Here is a 20,505-nt window from a genome sequence, read left to right on the forward strand (position 1 = left end):
GTACGTTCAAAAACTGCAGAACTGAAGGTTGAGACCCCTGATTTAGAGTGTAGGTTTAAATGTGTTTATAATAATTAGAATGACAGATGTTGTCAATATTCAACTCCAATTCAAGTAAAAAATCTGGGATTTGATCTAAGATTTCACAGTAAAGGTGGCACTTGGAGGGTCATGAAAAGCATGGTACCTATCCATGGGGTCCAATGGGTGATTGATAGGGCACAACCCAGATCAACAGTCCTTTGGTAAAAAAGTTAATTTTCTATTAAAGATGTTGTAGTTTGATATTTGAGGCTTCTTCCGTTTGGTAAACTTCAGCCTGGCTCATTTTGTGAAATCTTTTATTTCCTTTGAGCAACCAGCAGTAGGAAATTCTCTTTAACGTAAAATGTGGCTTATTTTACAGATGGGCCCAAACTCCTAGCTACACATTACATTAATCATAATTTTCTATTTACTGTTTAATTTTAGTAGTAGAGAATGTTTCATAGATACTAAAATTTGTTAATGTAAAAATTTAAGCAGTTTCAACAGATATAGAATTTCTTATAAAATCATGGAAGTCCTTAAAGGAGAAACAAACATTTTTTTTAATCAATTTTCTTTAAAAAAAAATGTAGAATTAGATGCACAAGTAATGGCCTAGTGTTACTGAGCTGCAAGGATGACAACATGATTTTTTTAGGATTACATCACTTAGTATGGAAGAATATCTTCACCCTGCCAAATAATTACTTATTACGACAATTATTGCAGATGGTGACTCTTGGTTAAAATCAGGTCATAACAAGACATTTTTGTCTAGATTAATGTTAAATTGTCATAACAGAGACATTTTGAATAACGTCAGCTTTGCAAACAAAATGTCATTATTTACTGAATGACAGTTTATGACAATAGTCAAAAATATTTCTGAAGACTAATTCAAGTTCATGGCAGGTGTCATGTCAGCATAATTGACATGCATAAGACTGACATAAGGTACATGGCATTAGGAAATGAAGTATTACCTGGTGAACAAATCAAAGTGTGAAGAAGAAACCTTTCCAATGATAAACCCCTTTGAGACACAGTTGTAGTCACAACATGGATTACATCAGTTACCATGCAAACAACAGCACACCCATCCAAAGATAAACTATATCTACCAACTGGATCATTGCTGCTGACAGATGGTAAAGGTTTTCTGTAGATACCACGCTCCTCTCCTTACGCTGCCTGTTACTGTTATTTATTTGTATTGATTCTATGATAAGACTTTTGTTTCTGTATTGTGACTTATAACTGGTTTCAGCTTTTGTTTTTCAGACTGATGGAAAACTTCACCTACAATAGTTTCATGCTCCAGCTGGAGGGCATAGATTTCACAAAAGATGTTGTATACTCCGCCTTTTTCTTGTTCCTAGCCTTCTACATTTTTACTATGACTCTGAACTTGGGTTTTTTGATTCTAGTCATTATTGAGAAGAACCTTCACCAGCCCATGTACATTCTGTTTTGCAACCTGACAGTCAGTGATATCATTGCAGTTACAGAAGTCTTTCCTCGCCTTCTGGTGGATATTTTGAGGCCTCCGTCTGAGCGCCTCATCAGTTACTATGAGTGTGTAGTTCAGGCGTTTCTGAATCAGTGGGTGAGCAGCACTGCCCATACGCTGCTGATGATCATGGCCTTTGACAGATACGTCGCTATCTGCAACCCTCTGCGTTACTCTGTGATTATGACCAGCAGGATGTTGGTGAAGCTGTCGGTTGCCGCCTGGGGCGTTCCCTTCTTGTTTGTTTCCGTTCTGATTGGACTCTCTGTCAGGCTCAACAGATGCAGGACTTTTGTCTCAAACCCGTTGTGTGACAATGCCTCTTTGTTTAAGCTCTCTTGTGAAAGTGTGGAAATCAATAACATCTATGGCCTCTTTTACACAGTGCTGCTGCTGGTAGCATCGGTCGGCTGCATTGTTGTAACCTACGGAAAGATTGCTGTGATATGTCTGACCAGTAAGAACAAATCAATGCAGAAAAAAGCCCTAAAAACCTGCAGCACTCACCTGGTTGTCTACCTGGTTTTGTCGTTCAGTGGATTTAGTGTTATTGCGCTCCATCGATTTCCTCAGTATTCATATTATAGAAAAATTCTCACGATTCTGTTTTATATTATACCTGGAAGTCTGAACACTATTATTTATGGTGTCCAGTCAAAATAGGTGCGACAGTTTGTGTTTAAAACATTTAAATGCGGAAAGGTTTTGCCTTTGCAAAACAGAACATGATTTCACTATGCTATTAGAGTGTACGCATTTTATTTGATTTTAATCAATATTAAGATATTTAATTTTGTGTATCAATGTTTTTATTATTAAAGTGTTTTTTTCCTGATTGTAATCAAAGTATGGGCTGATTTTAGTTATTGGCTGAGAGTTAGGACAGGTTAGGAAAAAATAGGACAGTGCACCAGATTAAGCCATTGGTGGAATCAATATTTAACCAGATGAAGTATTTAGGAAACTTTTAAGGTTTTACTTAAAAGGTCCCATGACCTTGGTGGTAGTGACCACCTTTGAAAGGTTTGTCACCAAGGAGAGAACTAAAACATGCAGGAGGCCGGCCTTCGAGGACTGACTTTAGACACCACTGCACTATGAGAATGTCCAGAAGACATAGACCAAGTTTGAATTCATGAAAAGGCGTTCACCATAATTAACATTTACCACAACCATTGCAAGAACAGCTATAATTTCTGAACATTTCTGGAGACTTTGAAGGAGCTGCTTCCTTGAAATGATGAAACAATAAGATCTCCCTGTTATCAAAGCATTACAGGAAGGTTTTTAGGAAGGAGATGGCTGACACAGTGAAAGCAAAAAAAAAAAAAGCTAGGACGGTTGAAAGAGAAATTTTTCTTGTTATAAAATAAGTCATTCTGATTTTATTTTTAATCTGTATTTTAGAGATACAATATGGTGATGAGAAATTGAACCTTCTGTTTGAAAAAGTACGAGTCATTCTTTGTTTTAATCCAATGTACAAGAGGTTTGTCCGATAGCTACGATGGTAATTATAAATAGTTCAGCATGTTTCACTTTACTTGTGGTAAGAATTAACATTAATGATTATGTTTATATATCATTTGATGTTATAATAACACTTAAATAAATCTTCAAAAATGTTGATCCTTGTTTCACTTTTCTTGAGGTAAGTTCACTTTCCTGGAAGTCTGAACACTATTATTTATGGTGTCCAGTCAAAAGAGGTGCGACAGTTTGTGTTTAAAACATTTAAATGCGGAAAGGTTTTGCCTTTGCAAAACAGAACATGATTTCACTATGCTATTAGAGTGTATACATTTCATTTGATTTTAATCAATATTAAGATATTTCATTTTGTGTGTCAATGTTTCAATTATTAAAGTGTTGTTTCCTTGATTTTAATCAAAGAATGAGCTGTCTTTATTTATTGGAAATAATTGTGAATGCTCATCAAGTGAAAAGATACTCTCATGTACCTGAAACCAGGGCTGTGCAGAGACCTTTGGAGTGTCACAGGCTCAAAGCTAAAGAAGGGCACATTGATCAAGGTCTTTAAGCACCGTACAGCAACACAGTAACAACCCATATTCATTTATTAAGACATTTATTTGGATCCTACTACATTGTTGCCATCATGCAGCTGTTAAACAGACCAGAGGAGAGAAGGTCAAAGGTTATGAAGTTATAAAATAAGCAAATTTTATAATATTTTACTAATTAAACCCTAATAATATCTATTTCACCTACAGAACAACTTGGCTGCAGACTGATTTATAGATCAAACAGGTCAAAGGGTTTAACTCTATATAATGTCTGATGCTAACATCTCTGAGATCTAGAATTATAAGACTTGAATATCAAGGCAAAGAAAACTCAGTAGCTGCTGGTAGGGGTCCTTCAGGGGCCCCCAGACATTCAGAGGCCCCCAGACATTCAGAGGCCCCCAGACATTCAGGGGCCTCCAGACATTCAGGGGCCTCCAGACATTCAGGGGCCTCCAGACATTCAGGGGCCTCCAGACATTCAGGGGCCTCCAGACATTCAGAGGCCTCCAGACATTCAGGGGCCTCCAGACATTCAGGGGCCTCCAGACATTCAGGAGCCTCCAGACATTCAGGGGCCTCCAGACATTCAGGAGCCTCCAGACATTCAGGGGCCTCCAGACATTCAGGGGCCTCCAGACATTCAGGAGCCTCCAGACATTCAGGGGCCTCTAGACATTCAGGGGCCTCCAGAAATGGTTTAATTGTAACACAGACCATAGATCTAAACCTGTAGCATCATTTATAGAGAATGACAATGTTATTACATTTTATTTAATGCATTCAGCAGAGGAAAGAAAGTACATTTATAATTTAATTAGGAAGTTTACTTTGTAAAAGTTTCAAGCATCATCTTGAGAGTGTGATTGTCATGTTACCATGGCAACAATATGGTGTAATCTTTGTGTAGTAGTTGGGTTTATTCACATCACAGCAAACAATAATCAGCGATTGATTTTAAACTGGGCCAATAAACCTGGTCTCCCTCTCACAGATTCACCTTATCGATACTTAAACATGTTAGTGATGCTGAGGTTCTTAGTGGGGGGTTCTGTCTAAGGCCCCATATTACCTTGGACCAGCCCTGCATGAAGAGCCGCTGCGACGCGCATCTCTGTAATCTACCTGGTGAATACCTGGAACATGAAACACAATTATGCGTCTTTAATTTAGTTCCATTTAAAGACACATTAAAGACATTCAAGATATCCTAAGCATAGATATATAATATTGTCAGATTCAATGTTGGATCAGATGTTGAGGGAAGGAATGATTCCCTGTTTGACCTGTAAAGTGAACTGATCTAACGAACTCTTGGCGGAGAACCTTCACAACAGCAATCCCGGTTTATTTCATCTGCAGGACTCTGGCCCCCTCTGCAGGCCGCCATTCGTCACTGCACTCTGGAGTTTATATGGGAAAATGTTTTTCCTTTGATCAGATCAAGAAGATGAACGTTGTAGTGTCCTGTTTATCAAACTTTAGCAGGCTAAGCTTTACCATATTACATATTGTAGAGATGGATCCATATCTCCTGCATGAATATTAATATTAGTGAGTCTGCTTCAACCTGGGCCCTAACCCTGCAGGAGGAAAATGATTTTAATGACAAATGCCAAGACATTTGGACACAGCAAGTCTGATGGTTGTCATGGAGATTCAGGGTCATTGATGGAGTGGCTCTTCAGTTCTGTAGGGGTTTCCAAATTGGAAATTGGTTCTGGTTCTCATCGGGCCTGGATGAAAATAAATTGTTTTCAGTTTTCCAAAGTTGTGGTTAATTGTCCATGTCATGAAGAAGATATTCGGCACCAAATGAAAACAAAACAACCTGGAAACGAGCAGAAAATTTGTATGGAATAAAAGAGCAGAAAGCTGAGCTGCAGTTTCTGTTGATTTATCTTCCCCTATGGTTTTAAGATTACATTTTTACATTTAGTCAGATTATCTTTGATATTAAAAATCTGAAATATTTAATCATGGCATCAAACTAGAACTGCAAGCAGATATCATGGTTCCTTTCCCCACCCAGCAGGGCTGCACTGTCCACCCAAACATTTCTTTACAGTGTTTGGCCAATGGAGCCAAATCCACATTGATTTCAGCCAGCAACATGTCTGAACTTCAACATCTCTTGCCTAACTTAATCTATGGGGAATTCCAAGTTTAAATGAACCATTTAATCCATCAAATCAATGTAATGTTTATTTGACCGTAGTGTGATTTGTATTTTTGTATTTGTATTTTTCTCTTTTGTCTCGTTTCAGTTTCACACTTTTTCGCATTAAATCCTCTTCAAATACAACAATGGGCTGTTCCTTGAAGGAAGTGGCGAGAGTTTGGCTCACTTTGGGTGGAACATGCATTTATCTTCAGGACTGTCCTGCTTTTGAAGCCTCGTGGGATAGCAAACCATTCTGGAAGGTAGTCGACTTGGTCAACGCACAGAGCGCCGGCGATGATGAGACCGACGGGAAGCATGTGGTGGGGTGTGTAGGTGGGTGTAGGTGAATGTAGATGGGTGTACGTGGGGGCTATGAAGAGGAAGGTGAGGAACCCACTGTAATTGCTCGGAGTTCTAGTTTAGCTTTTTCTATTTATTTCATGCTTCCAGAGGGTCACTTGTATGTCGTCCACTAGAAGTGCTCCCAGTCTGGATCTCGGTTCTGAACCGAAAAGGTCCGGTCCAGAGTTCATTGAGTCACAGATTAAAATAAGAAGCAGGAAATAGTTATAAATATCATTTATTGTAAATCAATACAATCACAGATTCAGCTGATTGATTATACTTACTGAACAGTGAGCGACTCATGCAGTGTTGGTTTATAAAGTGGATAAAATGTTAAAGAATCAGAACCGATCCCGGTCCAAACTAAAGCTCCCAGGTTTTAGGACGTTAGATAATTTGATGTCCTAATAAAGCACTAAATGATCAGATTATGGGATAATCTGTTGTCATTTAATGTTTCAAGAATAGGAATGAAAAACCTCTGATGCTAAACATCATCAACAAACATGAGGAAGTTCTGGAAGTTCTCAGGTCCATGAATGACTCGGCAGATTACCCAACTAGAACCAATGGAGTCGTTTGGGCCTGCACGGAACCGGACCCAGGTTCTCCTGGTTTAAGTATCTACACATTATTGCTTCAAATATTTTAATCTGACTGTATTCTTCACTTCCAGAAAACCCGACTTCTTCTAAAGGTTCTGAGAGAGGATTCTGCTTGGTTCAAAGGTCGCGAAGCAAAACATGGTGAGAAACTTCAAACTAGATGAGCTGTAAAGGTGAGAAACCTCAGCAGAGTGGAGGTGACGCTGCTCACGGCGTCGCCACGGCGGATCCGTTCAGATGTTCTGGTCGGATCCGTCAGACGGCCTTGCCCAGGATCAGGACGCTCATGAAGAAGAACATGATGAAGAAGAGCCACATGAAGAAGCGGTCCATGACCTTGGCGACCTTCCTCCACTCTGCGACGCGGCGTTGGGCGGTGCGCTGGTCCTGGTACGACCCGGCGATGGACTCCACGCTCTGCAGCAGCCGCTGGTGCTGGCAGACACACCTGGTTCTGACCCGGATCTCCCTCTGGGTCGCCCCGCCGGCCGGCTGCTCTGCCTCTCTCTCCTCGGAGTGGTCGATGGTGACCAGCAGATCCTCCTTCCACACCGCTTCCTGCCCCCCTGCCTGCTGCTCCCCCACTTCCTCCCCCGCTGGACCCTCCTCTTCCCGACCTCGTCCCCCCCACGCCTGCCCGTTGACGTCCCAGCTGGCTCCTCTTCCTCTGGACCGGCTGTGGGACTCCTGCCGGGACAGCGGCTGCTTCCTGGACGGCGCCCCCCCCAGGCAGCTGGCCCCCACCTCGCTGACGAAGCAGATCCGTGCCAGGAAGTTGAGGACGAGGAGCTCTGCCCACTTTGGGACGGGCCTGGCCTCTGGGCCACAGTGGTGGATGTTCATGATGAAGATGGTGAGGGCGGTGGAGGCGGTGACCATCGTCATGGTAGCGATGTAGTACTTCCCTGGTGGGACACAGACAGGTCACCATCTGAACTCAAAAGCAGGTCAGACATACAGGGCCGTTTATAGCTCAGTAACTATATTATAAAAATATCAAGTATAACTTCAAAGAAATGCTACATCCTTATTTAACGCCCTGAAATTGGGTCTCCGTCACTTTAAGAGGATCCTGCTCTTTCTGAAGCTCCGCCTCCAGGAAGTTATCCCAACATGGCTTCTCTTAACCCTTTACTATTATTACCAGCATTGTTCTGAGAAGCAGCTCCCATAATGAGTTCAGCAGTTCCACCAACTGTCTGCTAATTGCTGCTGGCTAGTCTGAAGGAACTGAGGGAGGGAGGAGCTGCGCCGTGACTCGGTCTACCCAGGCATTTTGCTCAGCTGAGTGCTTGCCATGAAGGAATCAAACCAGCACTGCAGGGGAAAACATGATGAAAGCTGATTTTATGTGATACTGCCCCTTTAAACAGAACCAACCCTGATAAAAGCTAACTGGCCAACAGATTATTTTTCCCATTTGATCCATATGGCCATAACAATGGCAACGAGGTCAAAAAGACATGTATTTATTAAAGCTAAATATTTCTTAAGCACCTCTCCTCTTTCCTCCTCAGTGTGTGTCTTGTTATGTGCGAGACCTGGTGTGTGTGTGTGTGTGTGTGTGTGTGTGTGTGTGTGTGTGTGTGTGTGTGTGTGTGTGTGTGTGTGTGTGTGTGTGTGTGTGTCAGGATTTAAAGCTTCTGCTGTCGGACCTGCTCGGTGCTGAATGGATCGGCAGATCCTGAGCTGTGACTGGTGGATTCGCTGAGAGGAAGCATCGACCCGCCGGCTTCCTGCTGATTGCTCTGCCACAGTCATTACAGCTGATCTGCTGACTCAGCAGGATTTAAACTCTTCTTGGTTCTGCTCTGATGGAGCGACCCGATGTGGATCCCGGCCAGGTATCTAAATCCTTTAATTAGGAGCAACGCCTTCGCGCAGAGCAGAGCTGGAGGCTTTATCCCTTTATCTGGAAGCCGCTTCCCCCACGGACTCAGACCGAAACGCCGCTGCTGCTGCTCATTAAAACTTCCCTCTGAGAAATTACAGGATTCAGTGAGAAAATAACTTTATGCCTCCAGACAGGTTTATTAGATAAAACTGCAGCGTCTCTGTTCTGTACGATTGATTCTGATGATTATCAGTGTGACAATAATGTGATTATGAATGTGATTAAACTCAGCTGTTTTACAGATAGAAGCTGACATTAAATCTCTGCCTGGATGCAGCACCAGCTTCAACAGCAACACGGGAAATTAAAAACCTGCTTTTTCTTATCTATTAATCACAGAAATGTACATAATCTCTCACTGCATCACATTAACTTTCATACGTATTTCTCCTAAAGATTAAAAAAAACAGAGAGAAATATTAACATTTCTGCCTGAGATCATTTCTGAATAAGACACCGACACATACTTCTTGTGGTAGTATGGCAGGCTGATTTAACATTAAATCACTTTTATCTACAATTACATTCTAGTTATCGAAGCTGCTGAAATCTGCAAAGAATTTCCTGTTTATTCTTTCCAAAAATCACAAACAACGAACTTAAAAGTGCTGCTGTCGAACAACTTAAAACAATATTTGATTGTGAAGATGAAGATTTTAAGATGTTGTGAAAATCTGGGACGTTTTGACAGAATAATTATCAGTGATGTTTCCTGACAAGTCAGAATGTTCATTCAATATTTCTGGAAAAGAAACAACCATCTAGATTAAATATATCTACTTCATTCGAAGACTTAATGGCGAGTCAGAATTATATATATATATATATATATAGATAGATATATATATATATAGATATATATATATATATATATATATATATATAGATATATATATATATATATCTACATATATATATATCTATATATACATATATATATATATATATATATATATATATATATATATATATATATATATATATATATATATATATCTATATATATATAGATATATATATAGATATATGTGTGTGTGTGTGTGTGTGTGTGTGTGTGTGTATGTGTGTGTGTTAGTTTTGCTGAGTCATCATTAGGTTTCATCTGCACTGATATATTATTATATATCTATGCTCAGGATATCTCGAAGGATGGAGCCATTAATGTGTCTTTAATTGGAACCAAATTTAAGACTCATAATTGTGTTTCATTTTGATGTTGGATAGCAGACATGTAGAATCCTCCAGTCAGAGACGTTTGCTCTCTGCTGAGGTTTCAGGACAGAGGAAACTCCTCACCGATCAGCGGGACGCTCTCGGACGGCGGCATGCTCTCAGCCACCAGCAGCTGGAACACGGTGAGGGCCAGCAGCACCGTCACGCCCAGAGACACCTTCTCGCCCGAGTCGGCCGGCAGGTAGAAGCCCAGCGGCGCCAGGAAGGAGATCATCATGCAGGGCAGCAGCAGGTTGAAGATGTAGAAAGAGGCGCGGCGCTTCAGGTGCAGCGTGAAGGTGATGTCCGGGTACGGGTCCGAGCAGCAGCCGTACAGGATCACGTTCTTCTTGGCCGGCATGCGTAGAACCTGTGGGACAGGGGTCAGAGATTGGTCGCAGCAAGCCGGGACGCACGCGACCCAGCTGGTGACCTCTCACCTCCCACTCAACGTTAGGGACGAAGTCGGCCAGGTCGGCGCTGTCCAGCGCGTTGAACAGGTCCATCTGGTTCCCATTGTGGGTCCAGGAGCCGAAGGTCAGGTGGCATTGCTGGACGTCGAAGGGAAAGAACGCCACGTCCACCGAACATGAGCTCTTAGTGATGGCCGGCTGGTCCCACGTCACCTGGCCGTCGTTACGCAGCACCACGTTGGTCTCCATGGAGCTGGAGAACTCATCGTCCGCACTGCAGAGAGGCGAGGGTTAAACCTCACAGAAATCACAAGCCCCTCTCACCAGATACAGCCCCGCCCACTTACTGTAACTCCTCCACCTGGAGAACTCATCATCCACACTAAAGACAGGGGAGGGTGGAGGAAAACAGGGCCTGACGACCACAAGCACTATCCACCCCACAGCCACCCTGTGCCCTATCCCCGCCTCTGCAGTAGCTCCACCCTTTAGCCCCATCCTCTATCAACTGCTGTAGCCCCGCTCACCTGTTGTAGAGGACGATGTCGGGCCTCCAGACGTAGCTGCTGGGGATGCGGATGGCGTCCAGGCCGTCGTACTCGTCGCTCCTCCAGCTCAGGAAGGCGTCCATCCACACCTGGCGAACCCACAGGTAGGTGGTCAGGATCTGGTTCCGCTCGTCCTGCAGAGAGCGGAGCGGTCAGAGTGGGGAGCTGCCAAGCGTGCTCAGATGATGCCGGTGGCGGTGGTGTGGTTACCATGTCGATGATCTGGGACAGCGTGATCTGCAGCGTGACGTTGATGACGTGGTCGGTGTCATCCACTGGCCGCAGAGCGTTGGTGTAGTTGGAGAAAAGGTCGCTGAGCAGCTTCTGGGCGAAGCGGCCATGGGCCGAAAAACACCCTGCAGACCGGATTACTCTGGATTATTATGAATTACTCTGGACTACTAATTCTTAAAGGCTTGTTTGATAACTTTTTCTCATGTTTCTTTAATTTCTCTTTTCAAACGTTAAACTTGTCTCCAGGAGTCTTTGTCCTCTGATCTGATTGTGAATCGTTTCTAATCCGCAGCACTTTCTGCTGCAGCTGATGCATTCCCTCCTTAATTAACCTGATCATCACCTCAGCCTTAATCTGGAACAACAGGATTACACTAATCCACTCATTAAGATCAGAATCTGATTCAACTCTTTTAGAAATTAAAGTTGTTCAGCATTCTTTTCATGAGTTTATATTTCTGTATTTATTATGTTTGATTGGTTTGATGCCTGCAGCTGCAGACCAATCAGATGAGAGAACCCTGCAGGTGATCCATCAGAACCTGATCTCCGGTTCTTCCCGTCTCCTCCTCTGATCAGAGGAATTTCCTCATAAGGGTGGAGGGAAACTCTGCAGATCCATAAATCAGGAATAAAATCCATGAAAAGCCCAGAACCAGCAGCAGAACCAAGTGGAACTGCTAAGGTTCTGTTGCAATCCCAGTCTGGCCCACAGCTGCTGCGTTCTGATGAAATGAGGTGCAGATGAATTATAACTACAACATGAATGAACCTGCTGTGGTTCTGAAGGAAACAGGAATAAAACCCAGTGAGTCTCTGTGGCTGTTGGAAGTGAACCGGGTTTTTGTTCGGCTCGGTTCTGGTCCGATTCATGTTTCACTGAGTTGAGCAGCAGCTCGTTGAACTAAAAAGGAGCGGCTGCTGCGGTGCTGACCTTCAGATTCCTGAGGACAGGAGATGCTGCTGCTCTGGACAAACATGGACATGCTGACTAGGCCAGGTTCTGGCCCGGTTCTGGCCCACTATCTGCACCAGCTGGGGATGTTTGTCAGAACCTGGCGGCCTTTAGCGCGTCTGGGAGATAATCTGAGACGGGCTGCCTCCCACGTCTCTCTGGGCTAAATATTTACCTTGTTAGGCTGATTCTCTCTGGCGGCCATCTTGCCTCTGGGGTTATTTACCTCCAGATTAGATCAATTTCCTGCTCAACTTCCCTCTGTTTACCTCATTTCTAACCCTTATTACTCAGCATGCTCTTTAACTCTAAGGACCAAATCACAAACTGAATCAGATACAGATCAAAGTCACCATAAACATTTACTTGTGCTGCATTACATCATGAAATATTTTCTTCTGCCTCGTTAATAAACCCCAACATCTGATTGATTCAGCTTTCGGCCGGGGAACCAATCAGGTGACGCCTCACAAATCAACATCATGGTCAGTCCTCAAGCCACAACTTTTACTCAATAATACCAACAACTTAAAGAAACATCTTATTAACTGAATAACTGAATGATGATGCGTCAGGAGGCGTGAAGAGGTCAGAGGCTCTCTGTCTCTGTCTGTCTGTCTGTCTGTCTGTCTGTCGCTTCTTCTTTCTTCAGCTTCAGAGAAACAATCCTGGGTCCAATCAAATCACCAGAACCAACTTCCTGTTTCTGTCTGAACTGTGGAGGGAACTCTGGTCAGATGGTTGGTCCAGGTCTGAAAATGATCCAGACATGTGAGCTAATGCTATCATGGACAGACAGCTAACAGCTGTTAGCTTTCCATGGACAATAATAATTATTATTATTATTGTTGTTGTTGTTGTTAATATTATTAATATAATAATATTAATGATTATTATTATTATAAAATCATTAGTAATAGTAAAAAGTAATAAAGTTCACAGTAAGCCAGTTCGTTTACATTTCATAAACTGGACTGGAGTGTTCTGGTCGTTTATTTCTGTCTCTTGTGATTCTGGTCCTTAAAGCATTAGATGTCCATAAGTTCCTCCCCCCTCAGCATGATGCTGCCTCCACCAGATCACCATCAGATCACACTGGAGCAGAACCCACCAGAACCAGAAGAACTCGGCTCATGAAGCTCAGCTACTTGGAAGGTTCTGGTCCAGAGTACTAGTGGACCAGAACCGGGTCACAGAAAACCAAACCAGCCAGATAGAACTGATTAAATGTAACCAGAGAGGACATGGAGAACCTCCAGACAGGTTCTGGATCTGGTTCTGCTGGATCAACTCAGTGAACCTAGATTGAAGGTTCTGGTTCTGATGAGAAAAAGTTCTGCTGAAGTTCTGCTTTGATGTTTCAGAAGCTGCTGGTTCAGAAGCTGGACCGGACCGGGATGTTCTGCCTCTCTCTGTTTACAACCTTGGTTCTGTCAGAACAGAAACTCTTTTTAAATATTCTTGTCCTGAAGGTTCTGACCCATTCTACTACATCTCACTGCCAAGCAGAGCCAGAACCAGTCTGTAAAGGTCCTGACTTCTGTCCTGCAGGTGGGATGTGATGGACTCCGTCCGTCTGGAACCTCCACAGAACCGGCTCTGTTCTCAGAATAAAGCATCAGAACTTTGTGTCTCAGTACCAGTAGAGGATCCAGTTCTGGTTCTGGTCCAACCCCAGTGCAGACCCACATTAAGCTGTTCTTACCTGGAAGCAGCAGCAGCAGCAGGACGGCCGAGGTTCTGCAGCAGAGCTCCATCCTGGTTCTGATCCGATAGCCCGACTGGGTCCAGCCTGAGGAGGAGAGGGAAGAGGAGGGGCTGAGGCAGAGGATGGTGATGAAGGTCTGAGCGTGTGCAGTAGAGCTCTGGTCTCTGATGTATGAGGAGTCGTTAGTGCTCCTCTGGCTCTGCTCCATGTTAGGACAAAACTCTGCAGGACACTGTCCACCATGCCTGGAGGACAGACCTGGTTCTGTCCACAGAACTAGGTCTGGTTCTGCTCACCCAAAACTCCACCAGTCAGTTCCTCTTCGATCCAGTTAAAGAAAACAGACTGCAGTTCATCTGATTCACGATTGAATTCAGTTTTTTGAAGATTTTTGTCTGAGCATGTTAGGTTCAGTTCAGTTGAGTTCAGTTCATCAGTTCAGTTCATTCATCGCTTCATTCCACTTGATTCTGCCTATCAGTGCAGAAAGCTGAATTCATTGTTCAGGTGAGATTAAAAAGTTTCTAAGGAAACGCAGCAACATGCTCATCGTGCAGCTCTGGAGACGGGACTTCCTGTAGAATGTGTTATAGTCAAAGTCTGCAGAGGTTTATCAAAACGTGGTGAAGCTGGAAAACAAGCTGACTTTTTCTCCTACTGCTCTCCACTTTGCTGTTATTCCAGATCTTAACTTTTTGTTTTTTTTCTCAGTTATTTCTACACTTGCCCTGTGTTCTGATTGGCTGATTCCCTGCTGGAGGCGGGGCATCACCAGTCATGATGCTGCCATCACCTCATCGTTTTCTGTCTCCTGCTGTGAACTTTTTACTGTAACATAGAAAGTTCTTCAGTTTTTCTGCTCTGTCAAGCCCCTCGTACCGACCGGGTTCTGGTTCTGCTGGAGTTTTTTTTCCTGTTGAAGTGAAGCTACTCCTGCTGGTCAGGAATAGCTCTGCTGGGTTTCCATAGGAACTGAACTGATTTAATATTCCTCCATTTAAACGTTAAAATAGATAATAAAAGAAAGTATTTTCATAAAAACAGAAGCTCAAACATTCCTGCTGTGAACATAACCAGAACCAATACCAGAATCAAAACCAGAACCAGAACCAGCTGATGGTTCTGGCCCAGTTTCCCAGCTGCAGAAGGACCGACAATGTGACGTCAGCTGAGTGTCCAGCAGGGGGCGCCAGAGACTTTTAAATCAGCAGGATCAGGTTCAGCTGCTGGGTTAGGGTTACCACCGAGCAGCAGATCAAAGGTTTTGGTTTTGCTTTTGGGTCTTTCTGACATTTATATATTGATTCATTATTATTAATTTATTTGCTCTGCCTTCTAGAGTTGTTATTTTTGAACTTGGTTTGCTGTCTTGCACAATCATAATAAATTAATTCTGATTTTGATCTGGTGGGCAGCAGCATCAGATCTGGAAGAGAACCAGAACCACAGCAGAACCAGAACATAATCTGCATTCTTCATCAGGTTGTTTAGCCTCTTCAGGTCTTTGATTCTGGTTTTGGTTCTGCTCCGGACGGTTCTGGAGGTGTAAAGGAATCTTCAGTCAGAGGTGTCAGAAGACTGCTTTAGTACAGACTGCTACAGGAGGCTGCTTATTGAATGATTTGAGTCATAAAATCTGTAACATTTCATTTTCCCCCGGGAGCAATAAAGCATTTCTGAATTGACCAAAAAGGATTAATGATTTAAAAATGTTCATGTTTCAGTTAAATGTTTGTATGAAATAAATGTTTTCTTTGCTTTAATGCATAAGAAATAAGCAGATTTGAATGTAATTTAGTGATAAATTGTATGGGAAGTTATGTGTTTGTTTGTTTTTAGGTTTTTGTTTTAAATTTATTTCAAACAAATTACATGAACAGCCATACAAATGTTAACTCAAAGGCAAATATTAAAATATTATAATAAGAACAAATAAAGAATAATTACAGATATTGAGGGTGTTGATGTTAAAGTCTAGAAAGACAAAACTTCATTAAATATATATACATTGGTAAAATAAAATGATGTGTACTTTTTCAGTTAGGTTTTCATAAAGTCTCAAAAATATATTCAAATACTTATGAAGAAGGGTATATTGTAGCAAAAAGAACAATAAGGACAAAACAAGAAAATAAAAAAAAATAACTTACGAGATTAAGTTAAATTTTTGGGGAAGAGTTAAAGTTTTAACCGAAAAAGTTTTTATTATTAAAGTTCAGTTTTTCAACAGACGCAATATACGTTTTTAAGTCAGTTTCTTGAAAATAATTAAAAGATGATTTTTTCATTCCATTTCAGTTATGCGTTTGTTCTTTCACTTCTGAACGTTATGTAATGCCACGCCCCCTCACTATGATTGGCTGAGCAGACCGTCACTCCAAACAGAACCAGCCAATGGTAGTGCGCGGATCAAGATACAAACTAATACAAACTATCCGCCGCCATGTTGTATCTCCGCGGCCCGGAGGGACGTCCGGTCGTAAATAGTAAATGACGGTACCGCCCGCTGGGCCGCTGACTGGACCGGACCACTGCAGGACGCCATGAGCCGCCCGTCCTCAGCCGGAGGTGGAGGACTGGGAGCCGGTAAAGCAGGCGGGGGAAAGCACGGAGGCTCCGGAAGCACCGCTTCTGCTGCCGCCGCCGCAGCCGCTGCCGCGGCCGCAGCAGTGGCAGCAGCCGCCGGTGTAGGCTCCGTTCCCGGCTCGGGTTCCGCCGCCGCGTCCTCCTCCGGGTCGCTGCCGCCCGTCGCGGCTCTCCCCGGTCAGCCCCCGGAGCTGACTGCGCTATTCGAGTGCCCGGTGTGCTTCGACTACGTTCTGCCGCCCATCCTGCAGTGCCAGGCGGGTCACCTGGTCTGCAACCCGTGCCGCCAGAAGCTGAGCTGCTGCCCGACCTGCCGCGGCCCGCTCAGCCCCAGCATCCGGAATCTGGCCATGGAGAAGGTGGCCTCCACGTTGCCGTTCCCTTGCAAGGTAAGGCATCGAACCTGACCGGACCGGTTCGAACCGGGGCCGGGAGACACCGCTCACTCCGCTCGACGCTTCCACTGCATGCGCGCGCCGGGTGACGTGAAGGGGATTCCTTCTGAATCAAAACAAAGCTAGAGGCTGGAGCCGGTTCTGGTCCAGAAACAGAACCAGGAATGAGATATTCAGGTGGTCAGAGCGCAGGAGCCTGGTTCTGGTTCTGGACCCTCAGGAACCAGAGACAGGGTTCAGTATGATCCTTTTCTGGAATAAATATTATTATTAATTAAATGTTGATCTGGTTCTAGAGCTGTTTGGGTCAGGTTCTGGTTCTGTTGCTCGGTGTAACAGAACCTGCCATCTCTGGTTCTGTTACAGACCCATTAAAGTTGAAGTGGATTGGACTGAAATCTGAGTCATGACCTCTGACCTGATCTGGGTTTTGGTTCTGGTTCTACACATCAGTGTCAGAAGAGTGTCCTCTTAACTCTGGGAGATTTTTTCTCATCAAAACAGCATATATATATATATATATATATATATATATATATATATATATATATATATATATATATGTGTGTGTGTGTGTGTGTGTAAAGTTTCATTATGTTTTTTCTGGTAAAATTGTCCTTATTCTGCTAAAATTATTATTTTAGCAGAATAAGGCAAATAATGCTATTTTAGCATTATTTGCCTCTGATTTGATGCTGTTCAGGAATAAAAAACACTTTTTACTATATTTTTATTATGTATTATTTGTTTTTAGAAAAGAAAGTGAGGGGAAAAGAAATCATTCAAATCTGATCTGGTTGGAAAAAACTCAGATTTTATTTTTAAGCAGCAGAATCAGAACCTGTAGAACCCAGACATCCAGTTCTGGTTCTGTTCTGGTTGTGACTCGGTTCCGGTCCATTCCCCTCTCCCTGCAGTACTCTGGTTCTGGCTGCCTGCTGGTCCTGCACCACAGCCAGAAGGCCGACCATGAGGAGCTGTGCGAGTTCAGGCCGTACACCTGTCCCTGCCCTGGAGCCACCTGCAAGTGGGCGGGGCCTCTGGAGGCCGTCATGCCACACCTGATGCACACGCACAAGTCCATCACCACACTGCAGGTCAGAACACACACACTCACCTGTCTGGAGTCCAGTCAGCACCAGCAGAACTAGCTCTACTGAACGCCTGGAAACTGTTAATCATTAGAATAATCGATCCGTAAACTAATCAATATTTCCCTGCAGATATCCTGATTCTGACCAGAGTTTTGTAAACTTCTGAGTTCATGGAGAAAAAAACTGCAGATGTTCTCAGGTTTTCATCAGAACTGGTTCTGCTAGTTTTGACTAGAACCCAGATGACTGGTTCTGATCGGACAATAAATCAATAACAAAAGCTTTAAAGACGTGATCAGTATCAATAAATAAAACATCTGAATGAAAGTTCAATATTTTCACTGATCTATGATCCCAAACTGCACAGCATTCTGGGAGATGTAGGCTTTAGCCAATTACACTGGATCAGCGAAGGCTTAGTTTCTGGTTGCCTGGCAACATCCTGCTGGGTAACAGACATTTTCAAATTCCGCCCCTGACTTTGGTTGCCTAGCAACAGTCTGACACAGCAGCAGTTTCAGGTTTCTCCACTTTGAAATCAATATGGAGTGAAAATTGGACAAAAGGTTAAAGGTTACATCACCAGTTCTGCTGTATGTCCAATAATAAAAAAAACTGATCAATAATTATCAACACAATAAAGTTTTCTAGCTGTACCGTCAAGGCCTGGGCGTAAGTGTTGTGTTTGAGCCGCAGGTCAGAGGTCAGCATTCTGTCTCTCCACAGGGCGAGGACATCGTGTTCCTGGCGACGGACATCTCGCTGCCCGGTGCCGTGGACTGGGTCATGATGCAGTCCTGCTTCAGCCACCACTTCATGCTGGTTCTGGAGAAGCAGGAGAAGTTCGAGGGCCACCAGCAGTTCTTCGCGGTGGTTCTGCTCATCGGCGCCCGCAAGCAAGCCCAGAACTTCGCCTACCGCCTGGAACTCAACGGAAATCGGCGCCGCCTCACCTGGGAGGCCACGCCCCGCTCCATCCACGACGGCGTGGCGGCGGCCATCTTGAACAGCGACTGCCTGGTGTTCGACACGTCCGTCGCTCACTTGTTCGCCGACAACGGAAACCTGGGCATCAACGTCACCATCTCCATGTGCTGAGGACGACCCAGTACCGACACGACCCGGTCCAAATTGGGTCTGATGTAAACTGTTGAAATAAAAGTTCTGGTGGTTCTGGTTCATTCAATGGTCTGTCAATCAGAACAGTGTCCAACTCGGAGACAGAACTGTTTCAGTTTGTTGGACCCATGCAGCTGGCAGAAACTTACGGGTTGATAGCCCATTTCTCCAGGGTTCGGTTCTGAACAGACAGAACTCTGACTGGGCTCTGTCACATGACCTTTGACCTTCTGTTGGCAGAACTTCTACATCATCAACTGGTTCCAGCAAAAATTCTCTTATAGGTCAGCAGGGGACGGAACCAGTTCTGGTTCTGGTGTTTCCCTTCAGCGTTGAGAGGAGAACCAGAACCCCTGAGATGACTTCAGGTTTGCTGCAAATCAGAACCACTGGGTCTGGATCAGTAGAACCATGTGTTCCTGACTGTTCTGAAGGGCTCTCAAGCCAAACCGGACCAACCCTGGGATTGGGAGGTTGCTGGTTCTGATCCAGCAGCGAACAGTTCACCACCACAGCCTTACTTTTCTAACGCTGCCCTCTTTCTGTGTTGCTGAAGTTCTGTTGAGACCCGCTGGACCCGGAGTACTGCTCAGCTCTACAGAACCACCGAGACAGAACCAGAACACAAACAGTTCAGGTTGACTAATGATACCTCAGAACTCCTCCAGAACCCCTCAGATGGCGGGAACTGGACCCTGACTGCAGCTCAGGACATGCTGGTTCAGCAGAATCTGCAGATTTGGGGTCAAAGTTCAAGCTTAGAATATTTCAAGCTACTATAGAGATCAGTTTATGTGAGCAGAAGAAGAAACTTCAGCAAATTCTTTTGTTATTAGGGCCTTTAAACTTCCTGCTGAGGCCGGAGTGAAACCTCCGGCCCTTTAAATCATTCCAGGTAGTTAAACGTCACAGACACCATCAATCAACATATGAATGTAAAACACCTTGAATACATCAATAAGGAATAAAATCTACCACCATTACACTGTCAGGGGTTCTACTGGCTGAGGCTAGCGTAGCATCGTTAGCATGCTAGCTGTTCCAAATAAATTTCTGAGTGACGAGGAGATGAGCTTCAGATGTTGAACATAAACTCTGTCCTTTAGTTGGTCTATGATTTGGTTAAACTGGTTCCGGGTCAGTGTGCTGGTCCAGTCCTCGCTGAGATAATTTGAATAACATCGGATTGTCAGATTCAGATAGACCCGTCTGAATCCCTTCAAACACTCCTTATGGAAAATAACTTATTTTTCTCTGTTTAAAAAAAAAAAACATATCAGGCGTCCAAATGGACATTAAATAGTCAGCTCTGACCTCAGAACCGCCCCAGTTTGGTTGGCAAGCGATGAGAGATGCTAACATTGTTAGCCTGGATGCTTGGTGCAATAATAAGGATTTATCAGAACTTTTTCACTTGAAACTGAAAAAGTTGGCATGACATCAAAGACTGACTTCTTGTTGATTTAAAATGATACTTTATGTTTCCTTAAGCCCGCCCAACGCTTTATTCTGATTGGCCAGTTTAAAACAACCTACAGAAAAATGTGTGAAGAAATTATTTCCACTGTTTGCTGTCTGGAGGTAGATTTATCTTTTTCAGATGTTGTAACCAAATAAAAGAGTGAATAAACAATTATTTTATTTGCTTCTATTATGTTCTGTGTCGGAA

General features: G+C 43.6%; 3 protein-coding genes across 3 annotated transcripts; 2 read left to right on the forward strand and 1 right to left on the reverse strand.

Annotated features, from left to right (window-relative positions):
- Positions 1-1,312: 1,312 nt before the first annotated feature.
- LOC129370743 (olfactory receptor 11-like) lies at positions 1,313-2,200 on the forward strand. Its single transcript, XM_055046920.1, has one exon. It carries the CDS (start codon positions 1,313-1,315, stop codon positions 2,198-2,200), a length of 888 nt encoding a protein of 295 aa, XP_054902895.1.
- A 4,092-nt stretch (positions 2,201-6,292) lies between these two features.
- Positions 6,293-13,874, reverse strand: LOC129370742 (neuronal acetylcholine receptor subunit alpha-10-like). Its single transcript, XM_055046919.1, has 6 exons — positions 13,640-13,874; positions 10,956-11,101; positions 10,725-10,879; positions 10,225-10,471; positions 9,869-10,154; positions 6,293-7,583 (listed from the first exon to the last, which is right to left on the reverse strand). Exons 1-6 carry the CDS (start codon positions 13,848-13,850, stop codon positions 6,934-6,936), a joined length of 1,695 nt encoding a protein of 564 aa, XP_054902894.1. The 5' UTR covers positions 13,851-13,874; the 3' UTR covers positions 6,293-6,933.
- A 2,167-nt stretch (positions 13,875-16,041) lies between these two features.
- On the forward strand, positions 16,042-20,482 carry siah2l (seven in absentia homolog 2 (Drosophila)-like). Its single transcript, XM_055046569.1, has 3 exons — positions 16,042-16,617; positions 17,541-17,720; positions 18,444-20,482. Exons 1-3 carry the CDS (start codon positions 16,186-16,188, stop codon positions 18,813-18,815), a joined length of 984 nt encoding a protein of 327 aa, XP_054902544.1. The 5' UTR covers positions 16,042-16,185; the 3' UTR covers positions 18,816-20,482.
- The last annotated feature ends 23 nt before the right edge of the window (positions 20,483-20,505 follow it).

Source organism: Poeciliopsis prolifica, unplaced genomic scaffold (genome assembly GCF_027474105.1).
Source record: "Poeciliopsis prolifica strain line A6 unplaced genomic scaffold, Auburn_PproV2 SCAFFOLD024, whole genome shotgun sequence".
Classification (NCBI taxonomy): Eukaryota; Metazoa; Chordata; class Actinopteri; order Cyprinodontiformes; family Poeciliidae; genus Poeciliopsis; species Poeciliopsis prolifica.

Bases quoted from the DNA above. Each gene is read 5' to 3' on its own strand.
- LOC129370743 (XM_055046920.1), top strand. From the start codon at position 1,313: ATGGAAAACTTCACCTACAATAGTTTCATGCTCCAGCTGGAGGGCATA.
- LOC129370742 (XM_055046919.1), bottom strand. From the start codon at position 13,850: ATGGAGCAGAGCCAGAGGAGCACTAACGACTCCTCATACATCAGAGAC. The intron at 10,880-10,955 runs GTAACCACACCA...CGCTCTCTGCAG, and splicing joins TGTCCCAGATCATCGACATG to GACGAGCGGAACCAGATCCT. The intron at 10,155-10,224 runs GTGAGAGGTCAC...CCTGTCCCACAG, and splicing joins TCCCTAACGTTGAGTGGGAG to GTTCTACGCATGCCGGCCAA.
- siah2l (XM_055046569.1), top strand. From the start codon at position 16,186: ATGAGCCGCCCGTCCTCAGCCGGAGGTGGAGGACTGGGAGCCGGTAAA. The intron at 16,618-17,540 runs GTAAGGCATCGA...CTCTCCCTGCAG, and splicing joins CGTTGCCGTTCCCTTGCAAG to TACTCTGGTTCTGGCTGCCT. The intron at 17,721-18,443 runs GTCAGAACACAC...GTCTCTCCACAG, and splicing joins AGTCCATCACCACACTGCAG to GGCGAGGACATCGTGTTCCT.